The 20,806-nt window shown below is 46.3% G+C and overlaps 3 protein-coding genes across 5 annotated transcripts; 2 read left to right on the top strand and 1 right to left on the bottom strand.

Annotated features, from left to right (window-relative positions):
* The first annotated feature begins 6 nt into the window (after positions 1–6).
* On the top strand, positions 7–10,179 carry SURF4 (surfeit 4). 2 transcript variants are annotated; one of them, XM_015645035.3, is made up of 7 exons: positions 29–93; positions 1,151–1,227; positions 6,627–6,813; positions 7,687–7,763; positions 8,358–8,401; positions 9,314–9,500; positions 9,742–10,121. In XM_015645035.3, exons 2-7 carry the CDS (start codon positions 1,201–1,203, stop codon positions 10,006–10,008), a joined length of 789 nt encoding a protein of 262 aa, XP_015500521.1. In that variant the 5' UTR covers positions 29–93; positions 1,151–1,200; the 3' UTR covers positions 10,009–10,121. The 2 variants fall into 2 exon arrangements, with proteins under 2 accessions (XP_015500520.1, XP_015500521.1); XM_015645034.1 differs by lacking the exon at positions 1,151–1,227 and having other exon boundaries at positions 7–93; positions 9,742–10,179.
* Positions 10,180–12,888: 2,709 nt separating this feature from the next.
* Positions 12,889–15,773, bottom strand: SURF2 (surfeit 2). The gene is made up of 6 exons (XM_015645039.1): positions 15,678–15,773; positions 15,266–15,420; positions 14,939–15,042; positions 14,348–14,539; positions 13,624–13,775; positions 12,889–12,988 (listed from the first exon to the last, which is right to left on the bottom strand). Exons 1-6 carry the CDS (start codon positions 15,756–15,758, stop codon positions 12,905–12,907), a joined length of 768 nt encoding a protein of 255 aa, XP_015500525.1. The 5' UTR covers positions 15,759–15,773; the 3' UTR covers positions 12,889–12,904.
* Positions 15,774–16,019: 246 nt separating this feature from the next.
* On the top strand, positions 16,020–20,576 carry LOC107212009 (surfeit locus protein 1). Of its 2 annotated transcripts, XM_015644728.3 has the most exons (9): positions 16,020–16,151; positions 16,679–16,760; positions 16,882–17,009; positions 17,367–17,449; positions 18,216–18,407; positions 18,695–18,767; positions 19,119–19,281; positions 19,841–19,922; positions 20,112–20,576. In XM_015644728.3, the coding sequence occupies exons 1-9, from the start codon at positions 16,065–16,067 to the stop codon at positions 20,176–20,178; spliced, it is 957 nt and encodes a 318-aa protein (XP_015500214.1). In that variant the 5' UTR covers positions 16,020–16,064; the 3' UTR covers positions 20,179–20,576. The 2 variants fall into 2 exon arrangements, with proteins under 2 accessions (XP_015500214.1, XP_033374300.1); XM_033518409.1 differs by lacking the exons at positions 16,020–16,151; positions 16,679–16,760 and having other exon boundaries at positions 16,988–17,009; positions 17,367–17,991.
* Positions 20,577–20,806: the final 230 nt, after the last annotated feature.

Raw genomic sequence — 20,806 nt, forward strand, 5'->3', positions numbered from 1 at the left:
GCCCCGCCACCGCCCCGCCCGCCCAGAGCTAGCCCGGGCCCCGCCATGGGCCACAACGACATTATGAACACCGCCGAGGACTTCGCCGACCAGGTGGGTGCCCTCCCGTCTTCCCCCCACCCACCGCCTGCACAGCGGCCTTTGTGCGGTGGGGCCACGCTGAGGGGCCTGGCTGAGGCAGGCCGGGATGGCGGCGGGGTCGCTGCCGCCTCGGGGCCGCGCTGTGGCGGGGCTGTGGGTTTATAGAATTATAGAGCCGTGGAGTGGTTTGGGCTGGGAGGGATCCTAAAGATCGTCTCGTTCCAGCCCCTGCCATGGGCAGGGACACCTTCCACTAGCCCAGGTTGCTCCAAGCCCTGTCCAACCTGGCCTTGGACCCTTTCAGGGATGGGGCAGCCACAGCTTCTCCGGGCACCCTGTGCCAGGGTTTCCCCACCCTCACAGGGAGGAATTTCTTCCCAGTATCCAACCTAACTTTCCCCTCTTTTAATTTGTAGCTATTCTACTTTGCTTTCTCACTAGCTGTTCTGGAAGTAGTCTGTTTCCATCTTTCCTGTAAGTTTCCTCCGAGGGGACCCCGGGCCCGGCTCCCACCGCTGTAGGCCTGGCGGCCGCCCCTGCCCTCGAGTGAACGCCCGAGCCTCTCGTACAGCGAGTTCTCCTTGGGGACAGGGCTTCTCTCAGGAGGGATTAAGTGGAGGGAGAACAGGAGGCGTCCCGGCTGGTGAAGAGGGCACAGAGGGGTGTGGGGAGCCGGTGTGAGCTGGCAGGGACAGGAGAGTGACCGCGTTATCCAACCTGGCAGCGTTAGATGGGATATTAGGGAGAAATTCCTCTCTGTGAGGGTGGGGAGGCCCTGGCACAGGGTGCCCGGAGAAGCTGTGGCTGCCCCATCCCTGGAAGAGTTCAAGGCTAGGTTGGACAAGGCTTGGAGCAACCTGAGATAGTGGAATTACCCCATAGTAGGGGTTTGGAACAAGATGAGCTTTAGAGTCTTTCTAACCCATTCTGCAGTTTCATGAAGCCCTGACCCATGTCTGGAAGCTCAAACTGGAAGAGGTTGGTCAGCACCGTGGAGCTGTGCTTAGGATTGGGGCAAAAGGAAAGCAAGCAAGCTGATGTTGTCTTGTAAACCTTACATTTATTTCAGTGGAGGCCCGAGTGATTTCTCTGTTAAATAGAAGTTTGTGAACTCTTACAATGAGTGACAGCAGGAATATTTTGAGTGTAAGTAGTTGCTCTGCTGGGGATGGTGTTGCAAAGATCTTCACAGTCACGGTGATTCATCTAATCAACAATAAGAGACAGCAAGTAATCATATTCAGCAAATTGGCTGGAAAATCTGATTCTGCCTGGATCTACAACCATTGTGATTTAGTGTGAGTTGTGTGGTGCACAATAACACGTCACAGCTCTGAGGGGGCTGTGCTGCCTCTGTCTTTCACTGATTTCACTGGGAAAACCTGTTCTGCACTTCCTCCCCACCCCCAGATGGAAGACTCGATTTAGAGACAGTTTCTTGTGGTGTGTGGAATACCCAGTTTAAGGGATATCTGGATTATCTTGGTCATTCTCTGTTTATCTTGTCCTCTTGCACCTTTTAGAGGAGAAAGTAAACCATCACTGTAGCGTTCACATTACTTGCCAAAATTTGCGGTGCTTGTCCTGACCTTTTTATAACACCTCTCTATTTATTCTTGCAGGGTTATTTCTAGATATCCTTAACACCCCATTTTTTCACACTGCTGAAAGCTCTTTTGTCCAGCTTAAATGTAGTTTGCCTCCTCCTGAAGTGAGTTCTAAATGGCACACATTTACTTGTGCTTGGCCACATCCTGTTTAAAGATGAGTCTTGCCTTGAGCTGCAGAATTTAGAGTTTTGCTACTCTTGCCATCAGATTGCAAAATAATTTTTATGGTGTTCTGAATAATAACTCCTGTGATAATTCTGCCTGGTAGCTCAATGAGAACCTTTCAGTGTTGTCCACGCTGCTAAAGCTCAGTGTCACACCAACGTAGGAGTGACTTGCTAAACACTAACCTTTGGTATATATTGTGAAGTTAACACTTGGCATTAGAGGAGTTGTTAGTTCATCTTGGATTAAAAAAAGTACTTGGAATGTTTGGACTGAAATTGTGGTGAAACTCCCCTGGTGGAGGCTGGACAATGGCTGTTCTGGGAGCTGAATGCATTCTCAGCTATGTTCTTGCTTTTTCCACTCTCTGTACTCAGCACATAATGAGTCTTAATTTCTGTAGCATAAAACCCCTGTGGAAGAATGTTGGTGCTAATTCCATGGTTTATCAGAAAATCCTGACTGTCTCTTACAAAAGCAAGAATAATCTGTTCTTTAAATTCAAACAGTAAAGTTTAGATTTTCTAAGATCCTGTAATTTCCCTTTGAATTAGCAAATTATGCCCTAGATGGCAAGATACTCAGCAGTACTAAGTGGCTCTTAATCCAGAGGTGAACTAGTGCACTGTCTTACAGGCAGCTAAGCTTGCCAGACAGACAGTTGTCAGTGAAAGGGCTTGTCCTACTTCTCCCAAGGCTACAATCCCCTTTTCTCTCTCACTAGTGCTTCTGTCATTGTACTGGGGAGCTGAACTGGCAGGAGAAAAAAAACTTAAGGTTTTTCCTTTTCCTCCCAGTTCAGTTATCTCCATGTTCAGGTCTAGTGAGGAGCAATACTGGGGGTGAGATTGCTGGTAATAGGCTGCTCTGAGCTGTAAGGAATTGCAGTGGAGGGGACAGTGTAACACCAGCCCACTGTTATTAATTCAACAATTTACACACTCAGAAATTAAGCCCATTTTTAGTGTTTTTTGTTAAAATATTACTTGGCAGCCCTTTCAGTGCAGCTACCAAGTACTGGAAATAGCTGTCTGCATGAAGTGTTTAGGATTGTCTCTCTTTTGTAATCCCTTCCTAAGAGGGAGCAGATCTCAGGCAGCTTTCCTAGTGTCTGTAATAATATTTAGGAATAAATCCTTAAGAATGTTGGTGTTTGGTATTTTGCTGTTCAAAAAAAAAAGATTCGTGGACAAAAGTGCGAGAATACCATTGAGTCATTGCACAGCAGTGAGAGAGCTGCAAGGGAGAGCCAGACTGGGGGAGTTTATTTAATTTTTCAAGACAAATGCTGATGTATCTTGTCCAGATAATTCTGATATAGAATCACAGAGCCATTTGGGTTGGAAGAGACCTTAAAGCTCATCTTGTTCCAGTCCCAGCCATGAGCAGGGATCTTCCACTTTCCCAGGATGCTCCAAGCCCTGTCCAACCTGGCCTTGGACACTTCCAGGAATCCAGGGCCAGCCACAGCTTATCGGGGCAACCTGTGCCAGGGTCTCCCCACCCTCACAGGTAATTTCTCCCTATTTTCTAGCTTATATTTCCCTCTTTCAGTTTGAACCCATTATTTCTTGTCCTCAATATCCTGTTTTGCAGAACGTGATGGGCTTATGTTGTGATTGCTGTCCCTATGATTTTGGAGTGGGATCCCTTTGAGTGAATGTATCCAAGCTGGTGAAAGTGATTTTTCTCTGTGCCATTGGATTGAGTATCATCTTTGGGGACAGATCAGTGGTGTCCCAGGCTGCTGGAGGAATTTGTTCTCCCAGAACAAAGCAATTCCTTTAAAGTATTCAAGATATTTGGGACATGCCTTATCAGAAGCTCTAGACTAATAATGCTGTGCAGCTCAGGAGGGTTTCTGTATAGATCAGCAGTTCCTCATCATAATCAGAACTTCCCTGATCCAAGAATACCCAGGAAAAGGCTTTGTGCTTGGACAGAACATACCTGCAAAAATTCCCAACCCATGTCCATTTATTGGACTTAAAATACCTGTAATTGTACCATGGTATGTACACTTTTATCAAAATAGAGTGGACTTTCAGCACGTTTGAAACTGTTGGAGGTGGGGTCAAAATGAATCACTTTATTGCCTCTCTTTTGGTCAGGCCTTTATGGGTTTGAAAATTTCAGTCCTCCTTTAGAAAAATAGGGAGTTGAGCAGAGCTTTGATTAAAGGATCTCTAGATCTTCTTTCTTGTACACCTTTGGTCATTAAACTTAAAGGGACATTTAAATATATCTTTGCCTTTTTAATCCCATTAGAGGGGGAAGCGGCAACACAAAGCCCCTCTGGCTTATGCCAGGGACTTGGCTGCCAACACACAACCAGCTGTTCTTCTTTACAGTAGTTTTATTTAGCATTTTCTTGTCTATTCTCATGATGTTTCACCTCATCTAATGAGACAGAACATGTGGAGAGCAGTTGATGCAAGCCCAGAGCAGAAAAAGCCCTGTAGTAGTTATTTGATGTCGTGAGTTTAGTGCTGCCACCTCTGGCATTGCCAGCAGTTTGGATTTGGATGTGTTGTGCTCGATGCAGGGTTCTTTCAGGTTCCATTTCTTAGCTGCAGATGTTGAACTGCAGCCACCAATTTTCCCAATTATGCCACTTTATCTGGGTCTAAAAGGAAGTGCAGCTTTTGAGCCACACAGTGCTGGTGCTGAGCAGGGCCAAACCCAGGGTGATTAGTGCTATTCATTGAGTCCCACTGCTGGAGCGCTCATGTTTCTTGTCATTTATTCCATCTTGAGTTAAATTACTTGAGTGATTTACACCCAGATCCTCTAATTGTGAAATCACTTGATACCTGTTACATTCTCTTCCTGTACTTGTCGTGTAGTTGTTATCTTCCTTTCTCTCTGGATCTCCTGGTTCCTTTGGCTTGGGTTTTTGTTCTCACAGTCTGTTTCTGTTTTTGAGTTTGCTGTGTACAGGAGGCTCGATTTCAGTGCAGCTCCAGGAATTGTGGGTGCCCAGGGATGATGTGTGTGCCATGAGGCTGCTTAGAACTGGAGTTTGCCATAGGCTGCAGCCTCTCTGACTTGTCTGGAGCCCATTGGATGTGTTTAATGGCCACTGTTAAATTCCCTCTGTATGCCAAGATAATGTTGGCAATGTTAAATGTCTTCTTGGATCCTTCACCTGTGCTGTTCATGGCTCCAAGGAAGGGGAAAATGAGATCAGTTTCCACTTCAAGACAGCAAAGATGAAGCCTGGAGGAAGATATTCTCTACTATTTGTTGCTTTTTTTTTCAACCTTTCCAAAGCACTGTTTTTATCCTTTCCTTACAGATTCCCAGCACTTGTCTTCTTTCATTTCTTTCTAGACCAAAGTTGCTTGTTCTGTATCTTACAAGACTTAAAAGACTTCTGGTTTGTAAGAACTTTATTCTTAGTATTCCTCAGCAAGTTTCCTCGACCTCACAGTGAAACCCAGGAGGGAGGAAAGCTGTAAACCAAGATGTTTCTCATTCAGTGAGTGACAAAGATCAGAAATTCTCTTCTGACTCATTCATCCAACTGTTGACATGGCTTAAAAAAGCCTGAAGTGGCAGCCTGGAGGCAGAGTACAGCTGCACTTAAAATGCACTTGATTAAGGTGAATTTTGACCCTTAGACTCTGGATACAGGTAGTACAACAGTGCAGTTTGTTCCAATATTAACTATTTAATTGACTGTTAAGGATGTTTGCTGATTTTTTTCTTGTGATAATCTATAGTTGTACAGTGAGCTAGGCTTGTCATTTGCATTTAGTATTGAGTGATTGCTGCTGGTAGGAATAAACTGTCAGAAATGTCTCCTTCCTGGTGGAAGTCTCAATTAAGTAATAACCAGTGCTGCCTAGAAAATGAGTGGACAGTTAAAACACTTGTCCTAACCCAGAGCCAGTAAGCTTTCCCATGCACTTCCACAGCCCTATAGAACATGATCCTCTAGACTCTATTGGCAATTTTGTATTTGTTCCTTTAGTTACTGTAATTTGCAGAGCAAACTGATCCAGGAGCCTGCAAGATGAAGAGTACCCAGATACATCTTCCACTCCAAAAACCTAAAGCTCAGCATCTGTTGTGTGATATCATTTCCTTTTAACCACTGCACTGAACGGTGGCTATAAACGTCTGTTTCCTTTCTGCAGAGGATGCTCCTTTTAATGGAAGTAAAAGCCTGCCTAGAGGATAGAGGGTGCAATTCCATGCAGTGGTTATGTAGAGCTAAGATCTGCTGCTGCTCGAGTACATGTGCTTTGTTTTCACTGAGCTGTTGGAGGGAACGAGCTTGGCAAAAAAATTAGTAATGCTTTTTAATTTGTACAGAACTTGTCTTCTTTCAGCCTGGCTCCTTGAATTGGGCTTGTTCTAGGGTGCTGAGTGCCTAAGCACATGGCTGGGAGCAGGATTGCCCTTTCAGCTCTGGGCTGATAGCTGAGCTGTAACATGAAACCCTGAGATGGAGAAACTAAAACCAAGGTCAGCCTTCATTAGCGAGAACTCCATCAAAGCACAGTTCCTGTTACACAGAAATGTGCTTCTGGATTCTACTTTTTTCCAAGTCCTAGTCCAGTGGAGAATGACAACAGGTTTCCCCTGCTGCTCCCAGTGGGTGAAGAAGCATTTCATTAAATCCAAGTCCAAATTTCTCCCTGCATGTTGGTGACCCCAAGTGTATGAGAACTGCTGACCTCAGTGTGCAGAGAGCAGGGCTCTGTTATCCCTGCAGTGTCCCTTTCCCTGCCTTCCCTGCTAATGCCCTGTGTGCTCGTGCAGTTCCTGAGGGTAACGAAGCAGTACCTGCCCCACGTGGCCCGGCTGTGCCTCATCAGCACCTTCCTGGAGGATGGCATCCGCATGTGGTTCCAGTGGAGTGAACAGAGGGACTACATCGATGGCACGTGGAACTGTGGCTACTTCCTGGCCTCCATCTTTGTGTTCATAAACCTCTTCGGGCAGCTGAGTAAGTGGCTCTGGGACTGTTCAGGTGCAGGCAGAGCACTCCAGCGTGGCTGCAGCCCTGAGAATCCTGGCAGCGTGGGATGCCTCACTGATTTCCTAATAGCCCCTGACAGCTCAGAACTGATAGTACTACATGGGCTGAATGAATAGAACTCTGAGCTAACCTGCTTCAGCCTTTCCTGGAAGCAGCCGTGGAGAGTTTCTTGTGACACACTGCCTCTGAGTCAAAGGTGCCAAGAATCCATCAGGACAATCTGGTTTCAGTTCTGTACATGCATCCATAAATACAAGCCACACCCAGAGTTCTCTAAATTAAATACTCCTGTTCTCTTAAATGAGGCAATGTTGAGACTTTCTCAGCCTCCTGTTTTTATGGGCATTCATCTCCAAGGCAAATTCTTATCCTGGAGAAGGGTGCATTTAAGCCTGAGTGAGGTGTTTGTGTCAGAAATTTCTCCAAATCCAGGAATCAAAATAATCCCAGAAGTACTGCACTGCTATGTATGTGCTGGGTAGGTTTAGGCTGTCTGAAATGGAGAGAAGAAAAATCCTGTTCTGTTTATATTATGTCCCTGATTTGCTGTTCCTGATTGCCAGTTTCTTATCTTGTCTTAATTTAGATTTTTTGCCCTCACTATGTTGTGCAGAGGGTCACCTTAATTTAATGCAGTTGCCAGTCCTCGTGTCAAAGTGACAAAGGCTGTTGGTGCTTTCTGATGGAAGACTTGAGAAGGGTTTTGGGTTTTATCCTTTCAAGGAAAAGTAATACATGATGTCCCTAACAGTTATTTCACTGAAAGAAAAAGGAAAATCCAAGTTAGCATTCCTGCAGGAGCTTTTCCAAGTGTAACTGTGTTCAATTTCCCCAACTCAGGTGGCTGTATCCTGGTGCTGAGTAGGAACTTTGTGCAATATGCCTGCTTTGGACTGTTTGGAATTATAGCATTACAGGTAGGAGGCTTAAATCTTCATCCCTTCTAAACAGTACCTTTCAAATCTCTCGTAGCCCCAGTACTCCCAACATGTTTAAATATAACTTGCAACCCTGGAATTTTTCTCCACCCTGGCTTAGTGCCAGTCTTTGATGGCATTGAACTATTTTGCTGCTTCTGTTCTCCTGATGTGCCGAATTGATGTAATAGCAATTAGTCAGCTTGGAGACATTCATTCAATACTTGACCTTGACCAATTTAGCAGAAGTAGCTGGCAATTTACCTGGATGTCACTTAATGAACCAAATGTAGAACTTGCAGTTGCTTTGGCCTTCAGCTGTGTTCCCATCACAAAAGATCCTAGCTAGTAGCATCCTTCCCCTACAAAACCAGGGAATTTTTGGGGGCCTAAAGCACAAATCAAATTCTGGCTTCCCTTCTTTGTGTTACACAGACTCACTGGACAACAGTGATGTAATTATATTATTTCCCTAACTATACTGTATTTGTAATCAAATTGTGCTGTGGCTGATACAGACTTGAGATTGTAACAGAAATTCAGAACTTCAGTGTCATTTATGTGGTGTTTTAATCTGTTTTGTTCTTTGCCTAGACTATTGCATACAGCATTCTATGGGACCTGAAGTTCTTGATGAGGTATGCCTGCTTCTGGAAGTTTTTATGGAAATAGCATGAAAACTGGCACTTGGTGACAGAGCAAATGACATTTGTACATAGTATTTAATAGATTTTAAGTGATGTATTTACATTAAAGAAGAAATGACAGCTCTTGAAGAATGAGGAGAGTCGGTGTTAAACTGTAGACAGCAGGCTCAGGAAGGGAAAAACTAATCCTAACCCACTAGGATCCAAGTCCTTCTGCTGCTAACCTGGCTGGGAGTTCAACCAACTGCCTACACTTGATCAGAGTTGCTTCTGTTTTCTAAATGGCTAAAATAGCAACTCTGCTTTTGCATGACTGAAGCCATTTTCTGAGAAAACTACAGCATGCAGTCACTGGAGTGGTTTCTGGGCTTTTAAATCTCTTAACACCTTCCCTAACGGGAAGACAGAATTCCAAACATGAGCTTTCCTGTCAGGCCCTGAGTGATGGCTGGCTGTTGCCTTTCCAGTCCTCTGAGGGGAGGCCAGCACAAGAGCTATACTCTGGGCTTACTACAGCCCTGTCAATGTGTAACTTCTCAGCAGTGCTGCTGCTCTGTTTTCTCAAAGCAACCTCTGAACTACTTTGGCATATATGGCTAAACCTGAGGTACAGAATAACTTTTAACACAAGTAAATTTGTGTTGTAACAGCCACTGAAGCAACAGTGCCTGAGTGGTGGGTGCTGGACTTCCCTGGCAGACTGTTCCCAAAAATCTTTGGTGTACTCAGTGCTGCTGGGGCTGGGAAGTCTAACACAGCCCACCACATGCCACGGTGCAGAGCAAGTCACTCCTCAGTCTCACATAGATCCTTACTGAAATTCAGATAAGACCTTACAGATGTAGATCAGTGCAAGCTGTACTAAACTGCTTTTTTTTTTTCCTTTTTTCCCTATTTGTGTAGGAATCTTGCCCTTGGGGGAGGCTTGTTGCTGCTTCTGGCTGAGTCCCGCTCAGAAGGGAAGAGCATGTTTGCTGGTGTCCCCACCATGAGGGAGAGCTCCCCAAAGCAGTACATGCAGCTGGGGGGACGTGTGCTGCTCGTTCTCATGTTCATGACACTGCTACACTTTGATATGGACTTCTTTTCTGTAAGTATCCCAGCATTAAAGTATGTGTTGAGGAACTAGAATGTAGCACCAGTGCCCAGATGTGCTGCAGGATCTGTTCAATGCTTATGAAATATATAAATAAAATTAATAATTTAGAAAAAGTTATTAGGTTATCTATGCCATGACAACTGAACTTATCCAAGCTCTGCTCTGATGTTGGTATATCTATTTAAGAATTGTGTAAGTAAATGGCTTTTTTTCATGGCTTTTCTCTTTGCAGATTCTGCAGAACATTGTGGGCACAGCCCTGATTATCTTGGTGGCAATTGGCTTCAAGACTAAGCTGGCTGCCTTGACTCTGGTCATCTGGCTGTTTGGCATCAACATCTACTTCAATGCCTTCTGGACCGTCCCAGCCTACAAGCCCATGCACGACTTCCTCAAATACGATTTCTTCCAGACCATGTCTGTCATTGGAGGGCTCCTCCTTGTGGTTGCACTGGGTCCCGGTGGAGTCTCCATGGATGAGAAGAAAAAAGAGTGGTAACAGGAATAGCAACATTTCTTGGGACATACTGTACTAAGTCCAGAACTGATTCTCTATGGATTCAACAAAAACTGCCAGCATTTTACACATACATGCCCCCTTCCTATAAAAGGCACAGATGTTTTGAATTTGATTTACTGCGGCACCAGTAATACAATAGATAAAATCTTATTTCTTATTCAAGGAATGTTGCCTAGGTTTATTCTAACTTCCTAGATTTGGAACTAACCCAAGGAACCTGCATTTTGCTGATGCTTCAGTGAATTGCATTAGAACAGTTGCTGTCTGGAATGTCAGCAATGTCTTAAAATTTGCAGAAAGGTGAGCAGATACAGCTGTATCATTCAGTGTGGTGTTGGGTTGTAGCTATAACTAAAAGAAGTGGATCCCCTCTCTTGTCCTTATCAAAACTGTCTTGTATGTAAGGAGTTCCATGGCTGGTTATAGCATTGCTTATCAAGGTGGAAAGCAGCATCAAAGAAAACCCAGAAAATCACTGTTATTTTGCTGCTCAGAGGCCTGTAATTCCCTTTTGTTTAACAGGGAAGGGTCTTTCCTGCTCCTGTACAGAAGGCAAAAAGAAAACCCTGGAAGTAGTTGTACCTCTTTCTGGGTAAGAAAAGGGAGAGGATTTTCTAACATGTCCCAGTTCTGCCCTTGAGGGGAACAAGGGAGAATCCTGTATTGTTAATCATGAATCCTGTCTTGCTAATCAGATTTAAAGGAAGTGGGGGAGATGAGATAATCCTGAAGAGACAGAGCATTAGATTCTGTGAAAATTCTGTGCCAAAAGAATTCTTTATTCTACATTCTTTCCCCAAAAGTTGCCCCTCCTGAATTCCCAGGAAGGGAGCCAAGTTGTGCTGCAGGTTCCATAATAAAAGCTCCTTTCTGCTATTAACGAGCTTCCATCCATACAAGCCCCAAATTAATATTTGAATTGCAGGTTATTGGTGAAAATGTCTTGAGAATTACAGAAACTCCCCTTTTCTGTGCACTCAGTACTTGCCAGATGAGAGCAGTCAATCTCCTAATCTGTAGTCTTTGCTTCTTATAGTCACTTCTGTCAGTTTCTTGGCTGTAAAAGTCCCAGCTGATGAAGAGCTGGGCTGCTGAGCTCTGCGGGACAGCCCCTCCTCTGCCACCTCAGACCACCCTGAGCTGTGCAGGGTGGAAATGTGGAAGTGGCCCCGTTCCCAGCTCTGTAAACGGTTGTAGCTGAGGAATGTGAGTGCAAAGCCTGGGCATGGAGAAGTAGCCAGGGATGGACCTTCCACAGGAGGAACTTGGGAGGGTGAGGAGGGGAAAGCCCTGTTTGGCTTCTCAGTGCCACGACTTCTGTGCCATGGCCATGCTTAGTGCTGCTCAGGGGAGGCCTTTTGTCCTCTCTTAGTCAACTAGGTGTGAACCTGTTCACTAGATTGTGGAGGGATTCTAGAGAGCATGAGCCCTAGCAACTTCCTACCACTACACTGATTCCTTGCTCTGTTGCCTCCCCTGAGGAAGATGCTCAGCTCTTTGTTCAAGGAGGAATTCAGCTGAACATCTCCAGTGGGAGCTGTTCCCCAGGGTCTCCTGATAAGGGCACTCACCTGCACAGTTCAGTTAAACAGTTGCTTTTTAGAAGAGAAAACTGGGCTGAAAGAACTAATGAAAAATAGAAGAGCACTGTTGAAAGTCAAACCAGTGATTTCATCATCTTAAGGGGATAATAGCCTCTGTAAAGGCAAGATGTGCTGCTGCTAGAGGAAGCCAGTTGCTATCCCAGAATAGTTCAGGTTGGAAGGAACCTCTGCACATCATCTACTCCAACTCCCACGTACAGATTGATGGGAAGGGAATTCAACATTAAGGTCAGGGCACTGATGGCTTTCTTTTCAAGGAAGTTTTTCAGGAGAAGTCTTCACCTCAAGTGTTCTGTGTGCCTGACTCTTCCTGGGTAAACAGACTGGTCCCTTCAGTCCCAGATCTGCAGCACAGGAGGCTTTCACTGTTTCACTGCAGGTCTTACAACGGTTCTAGACTGATCAAGGCAGCCACTCTCAGATACCTGAACTGCTGTTGATGTTCATAGTATTTATAAATGACAGAAACTACTCCTGCAAGGAGCCCCTTGTCTTTCTCAACTTCCTGGTGTCCTGTCTAACTAAGGAGCTCAATAACAGACCAGTTTGAAATATTGACCAGTGTCTCTGTGAAAATCAAGTCCCCTTTCCAACAAAAGACCCTAGAAAAGGAACTGTTGCTGTCCCCTGCAGCAGGAATACTTCCAGTATTCCAGGGGCACAGTTAGGTGGAGGGCATTATAAGATACTTCTAGGCAGCACAGCATCCAGATTTAACTGTGAGTCCTGATGCAGAAGATTCTGATTTCCTACATACACTGCTGTACTTGTGCATCTCCCAGAAATACAGTGACCTCTCCCAGTGGCTGAGAAGCTCTCACAAGCAGGATGTCAGCTACCAATTGGCTCTGCAAAGTGTTTTGGAATTCATTCTGAATATATTTTTGCTTTCTATGTGGGAAAAAAAAATATAAATTCTCATTTTATGCTGTATTTTGTAACTTAGTTGTGTTTGAAAATGTTTTGATTTTTGAAAACAATCAAAATAAAACAATGGCATCTTTGTATCCACTTGGCATGTGTGGCTGGTGATGCTCTGCTGCTGAGCTGCTGTGCTTTCCTGCCTAACAAAAACCAGCTTTCTGTAAAAAACTGAGCAGGCATCCTTCTCTTGGCATGGGGCTTGCATTCTCTTGGAATGCCACTTAATTCCACCCCATTATTCCCCTCCACACCTGCAGCAGTTAACTGGAACGGGCAGACACTTCATCCTGTGCTCCCACTGGAATTGTTACACAATAGGCTTCAGGCCAGGTATTTTATCATAGAATTTATTTCCCATTGATTGCTTTCTTGAAGTTTCTGGGTTTTCGATGGTGGCTCTTGAATTTCTTCTTTAAAGGACCTGTCTGTTTCTGTAGAGAAAAAGAAGTTAATCAGCTTATTTACAACATCCAGATCAAGCCTTGCCTGAGACAGCTTAAACAGAAACACTGAGTGTGATCTCCTTCAACAGCCAGAACGAGCCCAAGTCTGCTCATGACGCCAGGATCCTGCAGCTCAGCAGCCCTTTCTGATGGTTTCATTAGGTACAAACTGACAGGCTCCTGCAGCAATGGATCCAAACTTTATCCTAGCCCTAACTTTCTAGTTTGACACATTTATAAAGTAAGGCAGTGCCTCAAAAGTGGCAGAAAAATGGTCTGGAGGGACTCTGTGCCTGCAAAACACTTTAACTTTTTTGTGTATTTGGAGAACAAGTACAGGACACACATCAGCTTTCCTTCCAAGTTGGTGTGGGGCAGGATTTCACCCAAGATGAGCTGTTTGTACAGGCAGGAACTTCCCTCACTACCCCACCCAGGATAAATATTGCCTGGCAGGAATTCACACCTCGGGATGCAAGTCACTGTCTGGCACACAGAGAAAAATCTATTCTGAACAGCTTTGCACCTTCTGCTGGTTCCCAGACAGGAATAGCTAGAACACCTACAGGATGGGCTCCCAGCTCCGCACCCCCTGCTGCTGCAGGCAGTGGGATGACTCCCACCTTTCCTCTTTTGCCAGCTGCTCTGCTGCTGTCCTTCCTTGTCCCGTGCTCTCCATTCTGCTTGGTCCCGTCATCCTCGCTGTCTGTCACGAAGTCATCGCTGCCCTTTGTGGTCTGTGGAGCTGATGGGTTTTTTTCTGGGAAGAGTGCAGCTAAAAAAGATTTAGCTCAAAATCAGTTCTCTGTGGACGCAGGCTCTGCCTCCCCTGACTTTGCTTTAAATCTGTTTCCAGTCACCAGGCATAGGCGTGTCACTACTGAAATACTTGGGAAATAAACATGCTGGTGGTGTTTTATTGGAGATGTGCCTTGGTGCTCTTTCTGTTCCCATTCTGGGAACGTCAGAACAGGTGCTGCCATGTGTTACACTCCTGCTCCTGCAGCAAGATGGATTTGCACTTCCAGATCTAAGTCAGTAGAACAGCCTGACCACATTCTGTCAAGGACTTGCTGAGAAACAAGGAAAATGGAGATTCATAAAACAGCAAATCCCTGTGGATCTTGTATCCCTTCCCTCACACCCTGCATGATCCAACTCATTACCAGTTACCATTAATTATTTCTTATTTGGTGGTGGTAAGTTTCCCAAAACCCAAGGACTCCGAACTGGATGAAGTCAGGTGCTTCTGGCACGCCAGCATCAGGCAGCAGGGTAAAGAAACCAGGAGACAATTAACCAAGCAAGTCCCTTGAGGACATGGATAACACCAAGGTTCTCACTCACGTGGGTACAGGTCACTCATGCTGTCGTCTGTCTCCTCTCCATCCTCCTTGCTGAACTCTGGCTCCCAGAACTCCTCTTTCCTGTGAGGCTGCCTGCTCCCATTTGTTTGGTCATCAGAGTGCTGTGCCTGCTGCTTCTTCTGTCTCAGGCAGGCAGGGATGTAGTCCACTCCTTCCCTCTGGCATTCCTCATCTAAGAGTGAGGGTCAGGCAGCACTGATCAGCTGCCCAGCCCCTAAATCCTCCCACTCCCAACTTGTAGGAAATGCAACTCGAAAGTACACCATGCTCCAAATATACATCCACATAATCTACAGCAATATGATGGACCAGGGAAGATGTTAACACAGATTGTGCTGGACACATGAATCACACTCCCTGGGGGAGTTTTAAAGCTGATCCTCTTAAGGAAGGATGTTCCCAGCCAATTGCTCCCTGTATCTGAGACCTTCCTTCCTGGCTGAGGAGGACACATAGTAACACACTGCTGTCAATTTAAACAAAGCTGTCCCACACTTCATAGATACACACTGGAATCTCTACAGCTCAGGAAAGAAATGCTGCCTGGTACAGCTTCAGAAAAGTTACGTACACGTTTTCAGGGCCTTCTGGTAGCGCTTCCCTTGGACATGACGCAGGACGTGCTCTGGAAGCTTGTTGATGTGTCTGAGGGTGAGCTTGCAGAACAGCTGGTGTCTGACAGACACAGAAAGAGCCAGCAACAGAGTTAAAGCTGCTACAATTTCAAAACTTTTCCCTTACAAGCACTGCAAGGTGCTCAAAGTTAATAAATACTTTGTAAAGCCTTTCCCAGTCTCCCCAAATCCATAAAGACCTAAGAACTTTATAAAGACCAACCACTTTATATCTGAGATTGAACAAAGTGTAAAGCACAACACACAGGAGGGAGAATACATACAAATTCTTTGTGCTGGGCACTATGTGGGGCTCAAACATGCCATAGTCGAATTCTTGAGCTGCCTTTGTGAGCCGCTGGTACTTCTTGCCATTGGTGTAAGCCTGCAGCTCTGACAAGCGACAGGGCAGCTCGTGTCCCGTCAGCCTGCACCTCACCTGAAAAAAACATTAATGGTCAGGAAACCCAGGGGTTTATCCCACTGAATCTCAGAATCCATTCAGTTGGAAAGAACCTCCAAGATCATCGAGTCCACCCTATCACCGATCTCCACCTTGTCAACCACACCATGGCACTGAGGGCCACTCCAGTCGTTCCCCAGCCATGGAGACTGCACCGCCTCCCTGGGCAGCCCCTTCCAATGTCTAACCACCCTGCCCGTATCCACCCCAGGGCTGGGGAGAGCAGGACAGACCAGCTCTGCTCCCCGGCCTTCCACCGCCTTCCAGCGCCGGACAAACACCTCGGGGCAGGAGCTCGCTGCGGCCGAGCCCATCGGGTACCGCGCGGTGCCGGCCCCATCACGGGACCCTCAGCGAGGCGGCGCCATCCCTCAGGGCCCTCAGGGTGCCCCCAAGCGCTCGCAACCGTCACACGGCCGCACCTTGCCCGGCCCCGCGGGGCTCAGCAGCGGGTGCTCCCTCAGGAAGAGCCGCTCCGCCTCGGGCACCTCCGCCACGGCCGCGCCGCCACCCGGGCCCGGCGCCGCCATCGTGAGGGGCCGGGCCCGGGCGCGTTTCCCGTTCCGGGCCACGGGCAGGGCGGGGGAGGAGCGGGGCAGCGGGGCCGGGCCGGGGCTGCCATGGCCGCGCCGGTGCTTAGAGCGGGGCGCAGGCTGCTGAGGGAGCGGTGGCAACAGGGGAGGTTCGGGGCAGCGGAGCCGGGACGGGTAAGCCGCTGATCCTGTCCTTCGATCCTGTCCCCTGATCATGTCCCATTATCCTGTCTCCGATCCAGTCCCTTCCTCTCGTTTCCTGATCATGTCCCCTCATCCTGTCCCCTGATTCAGTCCCCTGATCCAGTTACCTCAGCCTGTCCCCTCTACCTGATCCAGTCCCTCGATCCCATCTCTTCATCCTGTTCCCTCATCCCCTCCCTTCATCCCATCCCTTTGTCCTGTCCCCTGATCCTGTCCCCTGTAGGCCCTTGTTTCTGTCAAGAATAGACTAGGCTGGTGTGTGTTTGCTGATAATGTGAATGAAAGCTCATTGCTGTGCTGTAGGCAGCTCTGTAATAGAAATTTGATCTTATTTAATTTAAATAAAAGCCTAACCCATAGTGTTTCACAGGCAGTTTCCCATTTGAGACATAAATCAATGCATAAACTTTCATGTAATCATCAAGTTTACTGATATCACCTAAATAAAAGTTTTATAAAGCAACGACATTACAGAGGATCTTTCTTATTCTGTGTAGACATTACAGTGCTTGATCAGAAGAACATTTTTTGGATATGCCCTAACTAAAGAAGGTTCTGGTCTGGTTCGAAAGACTAAAGGTAAGAAAATATTTGTCTGGGCTTCTGCTTCCCTATTTCACCCTAGTACAAAGATGTAATATTTCCTGCAGGAATTTGGCATTTCTTCTCTGAATCCTGTTCCTGTTCTGGTTTTCTGTAGATGTTTGCTTGAGGTTATGCAGACCACGAAGTTCTACAGCAGCTGCTGACACATCTGGAGAGGATACTGTGCTGAAATGGGGCCTTCTCCTCATCCCTCTGACCACATTTGGTCTTGGCACGTGGCAGGTACAAATCAATATTTCATTTTTTCAGAAAATGAGTACTTGAGGACTGTCAAGTTTTTCCATCTGGGTGATCTAGTTCAGACAACAGGCAGGTTAAAGATTCGCTGTTATTTTACATTTCTGTTTTCCAAGTGTACACTTGAAAGTCTTTAAAAGTATTTTTTTACAGTTATATTTTAGCACAAATACTTCCTCAAATTAAATTCAGTAGCCTCTATTTTCTCATCTCCAATTACCCTGATTTAGGCCAGGCCTGATAAGAAAAATCCATAATTGACCAAGGTTTTAAGGTTTGCTGGGGTTATTACAATGCCCAGTTCTACCCCAAGGAGTTACTTCTGTGTTTGTTTACTTCCAGGTTCAGCGGCGCAAGTGGAAATTAGATTTGATTGCACAACTGGCATCAAGAATCACAGCAGATCCCATCCCTCTGACATTAGAGTATGAAAGCAGGGATGGTTTGTTGTCTACAGAGCACTGACTGGAAATATTAGATATGGACCGTGCACTAATGAACTTGTGCTGAACTGACCTGCGTGAAAATGAAGGGATACAATGGAAATTGGGATGTGCCAGCAAATTAGAAAGAGATCCTGATAATTTTTTTATTTTTAGTAAAAGAATAAGTCAGTTCTTCCTTTAGGATACTCTAAATGCATGGGGAAGGATGAATCTCTGTTCAGGAGAATGAGGGGTGTATTTCATAGCATTTTTAATCCCACTGGAAAAAGAGGACTTGGGTGTCTGTGGTGTCCCAAAGAAATTGTTACTGCAACAGGGAGTCTTGGAGCAACAGCAGGCCCTGCCCCACGTGCAGCAGTTGTGTCAGGTGTGAGAGAGATTTTTGAGGTCTCTTGGTCACCTGGCACAACTCTCAGAAGGGCTCAGTTGTTGGAATTCATGGTCTGGGATGGGAAAGAAACACTTCCCATGGCTGGATGCATGGGCATTGAGTCCGCCTGCTCTGTCTTACTGGGTTGCAGGTATGGAACAGAACTTCTCCCTGGATACTCCAAATCATCTCTATTTGATGCTCTGGGACAGTTGAAATATATTAAGCCATATTCCATGAGCTGTTTGTCTTCTGCCTCTGTTTGCCAGGCTCCACTCAAAGTGAACCATTAGGGAAAAAGAGAATCCTGCAATAAAATCTCCTGATTGAATTCACCTAGCACAGACGATTTTGTTTTCCTCTTGTTCCATGCAGCCCCATGGAACTGAAGGAGTTGGAGTACAGACCTGTGAAGGTCCGAGGGCATTTTGACCACTCCAAGGAGCTGTACATCCTGCCCCGTTCCCTGCTGAACCCGGAGCGGGAAGCCCGGGAAGCCGGGAGGATCACATCCCATCCGGAGAACGGAGCCAACGTCGTCACCCCCTTCTACTGCACAGAGCTCGGGTGAGTTCAGGAGAGTCCTGCTCCACTGGAGCACTCACTTCTCCTTGGAAAAGCTGAATCCTAGTGGTTGGGTTTGTATCAATCACTCCCTGCCTTAAAAGGCATCTCCTAGTCTGTGACATCACTGAGGCTTGATTTGAAATTGTATTTAAATTCCTTCATAAAGTGACAGCAAAAGTGGCAGCAAACACATGGGTTGCTTCTTTCTTTGGTCTTCAGTTCTAAGCAGCAGCAGCAGGAATAAATTCCCTTTCACTCCTGAGCAGTACTTCTTTATGTAACTCTAGGGTCACGATTTTAGTCAACCGAGGATTTGTGCCCAGGGAGAAACTGAAACCGGAGACCAGACTGAAGGGACAGGTAAGGGGGATCCAGGGAATGGGGGGTGTTACTTTGTGTCCCTTGGTTGCTCAGAGGCACCACACTAATCCAGAAAGGCAGGAGCTATGTTCAGCATCATGGGAGGTGATTTAATTAGTTTCAAAGACAACAAACCTTTGTTTCCCACCTTTTTGTTAAGTAATGTGTTTTACAAACAAGGAACTGTTCTTGTTCTGCTTTTTTCCCTGCTGTTACAGCACTGCCCCATTGCAGAGAACAACCACTTCATTTATGCTCAGACCCTTCCAGTGCCACATTTTCCTGACAGGACTTGATATGTCAGAATATTAAATCAATCTTGAAACATCTTCTTTCTGCATTTCTCCTCAGATTGAAGATGAGATTGATCTCACAGGGGTGGTGAGGTTAACAGAAAAAAGGAAACCCTTTGTGCCTGAAAATAACATTGAAAAAAATCGCTGGCACTACCGGGACCTGGAGGCCATGGCCAAGGTGACCGGTGCTGAGCCCATCTTCATTGATGCAGATTTCAGTAAGTCACAGAGGAACCCAGCCCCATGTTCAATTTACATCCCACTCCCTCCCTTTCCCCTCAGTTCTCTTCCTGTGCACTGCCAGCCCACTGTTCTGAAGGTGACAGGGAGCCTACAAGAGAGCTGGAGAAGGACTTTTGTCTGGAGCATCAAAGATAGGACAAGGGGGAATGGCTTCAAATTGCCAGAGGGCAGGGTTAGATGGGATATTGGGAAGGAATTGTTCCCTGTGAGGGTGGGCAGGCCCTGGCACAGAGTGCCCAGAGTAGGTTTGGCTGCTGCTGGATCCCTGGAAGTGTCCAAGGCCAGAGCCGGACAGGATGTGGAGCAGCCTAGGATGGAGAAATGCAATGTCCCTGCCCATCGCAGCAGGAGGTGGAATGGGATGGGCTTTAAGATCCCTACCAATCCAAACCATGGATTTGGGATTCATGAACTAGGGAACACCACTGCCTGAGGGAGAGCAGGGTATCCATCCACCAGATTAATCACCTTCTTCCCCTCTTACACAGTGTGGTTCCACACTAAGGAGTGAACTTGTCTGTGTTGTCCCCACAGGAAGCACAGTCCCAGGGGGGCCCATTGGGGGCCAGACCAGGGTGAGCCTGCGGAACGAGCACATGCAGTACATCCTTACCTGGTAAGGGACCAGCCTGCCTGGGGAACCTACCCCAGCCTGCTCTGGAATGCCTGGATGAGCTCTCAACCCACAAAAGCCCAGTTGTAACCTAAATAGCTTGTGCCACGTGGTTTGCCTTGGTTATTGCAGCTGTCTTAGGGAGGTCCAGTCCACTCTGGAAAGGTGCCAATGTGTGATTTTCTCTTACAGGTACAGCTTGTGTGCTGCAACTTCCTTCTTGTGGTACAAGAAATTTATACAGAAGGCACCTCTGTGAGGGGAAGGAAGAAACCTTTTTGTGCTACTGTCAGGAGCAGATTTTTATGGATGACAGGAGCCTGATCAGTCCTAAATAACTGAAGCACCTGGAGGACCAGAGCCATTTTAGCAAGCTGCAAATAGACTTTAAGCAATCCCTGCAAACTGAGCTCCCACCAGTGTGATTTGGCTGCAGCTTGGGAGCACTGAACTTCAATAGTAACCAAAATACATTTTTCTACCATGGTTGTTTGTAAGGTACATTTTAATATCTCCACTGTTTTCCTTAAGACAAACCATTTTTTTTAAATGAGCCTATTTGCTGATTTTTATTTGCAGGAAGTAGTCCTTCCTGAAGGCAGCAATGGCTGGCAGCAGTTCTAGTACAATAAAGGCCTACAGGTCTTTGCCTTGTGACTTGCATCATGCATCTTACATGGAACAGCAGCAAACCTGAATTAGAGGTTACTGTGGACACTCGGGTCTAGCTGGGGAAGGCAGCCTATGGCTTTGCAAGAGGATGAGGGCTGGCAAAAAGCAGCTAGCACAGCTGGAGGCTTTGATAGCCTCCACAGTGCCACCAGACCAAGTCAGCACTCAGGAAAGAACAGAACCACAGAAGGTCTTGATTCCCCCCTCAGCCTGCC

This window comes from Parus major, chromosome 17 (assembly GCF_001522545.3).
Source record: "Parus major isolate Abel chromosome 17, Parus_major1.1, whole genome shotgun sequence".
NCBI classification, from domain to species: Eukaryota; Metazoa; Chordata; class Aves; order Passeriformes; family Paridae; genus Parus; species Parus major.

Coding starts and splice junctions, on each gene's coding strand:
- LOC107212009 (XM_015644728.3), top strand. CDS start 16,065: ATGGCCGCGCCGGTGCTTAGAGCGGGGCGCAGGCTGCTGAGGGAGCGG. Junction 16,152..16,678: donor GGGCAGCGGAGCCGGGACGG/GTAAGCCGCTGA, acceptor TATTCTGTGTAG/ACATTACAGTGCTTGATCAG. Junction 19,282..19,840: donor CTTCATTGATGCAGATTTCA/GTAAGTCACAGA, acceptor TTGTCCCCACAG/GAAGCACAGTCCCAGGGGGG.
- SURF4 (XM_015645034.1), top strand. CDS start 46: ATGGGCCACAACGACATTATGAACACCGCCGAGGACTTCGCCGACCAG. Junction 94..6,626: donor CCGAGGACTTCGCCGACCAG/GTGGGTGCCCTC, acceptor GTGCTCGTGCAG/TTCCTGAGGGTAACGAAGCA. Junction 8,402..9,313: donor GACCTGAAGTTCTTGATGAG/GTATGCCTGCTT, acceptor CTATTTGTGTAG/GAATCTTGCCCTTGGGGGAG.
- SURF2 (XM_015645039.1), bottom strand. CDS start 15,758: ATGGGCTCGGCCGCAGCGAGCTCCTGCCCCGAGGTGTTTGTCCGGCGC. Junction 13,776..14,347: donor CATGAGTGACCTGTACCCAC/GTGAGTGAGAAC, acceptor AATCTTTTTTAG/CTGCACTCTTCCCAGAAAAA. Junction 12,989..13,623: donor CAGCTGGCAAAAGAGGAAAG/GTGGGAGTCATC, acceptor TTTTCTCTACAG/AAACAGACAGGTCCTTTAAA.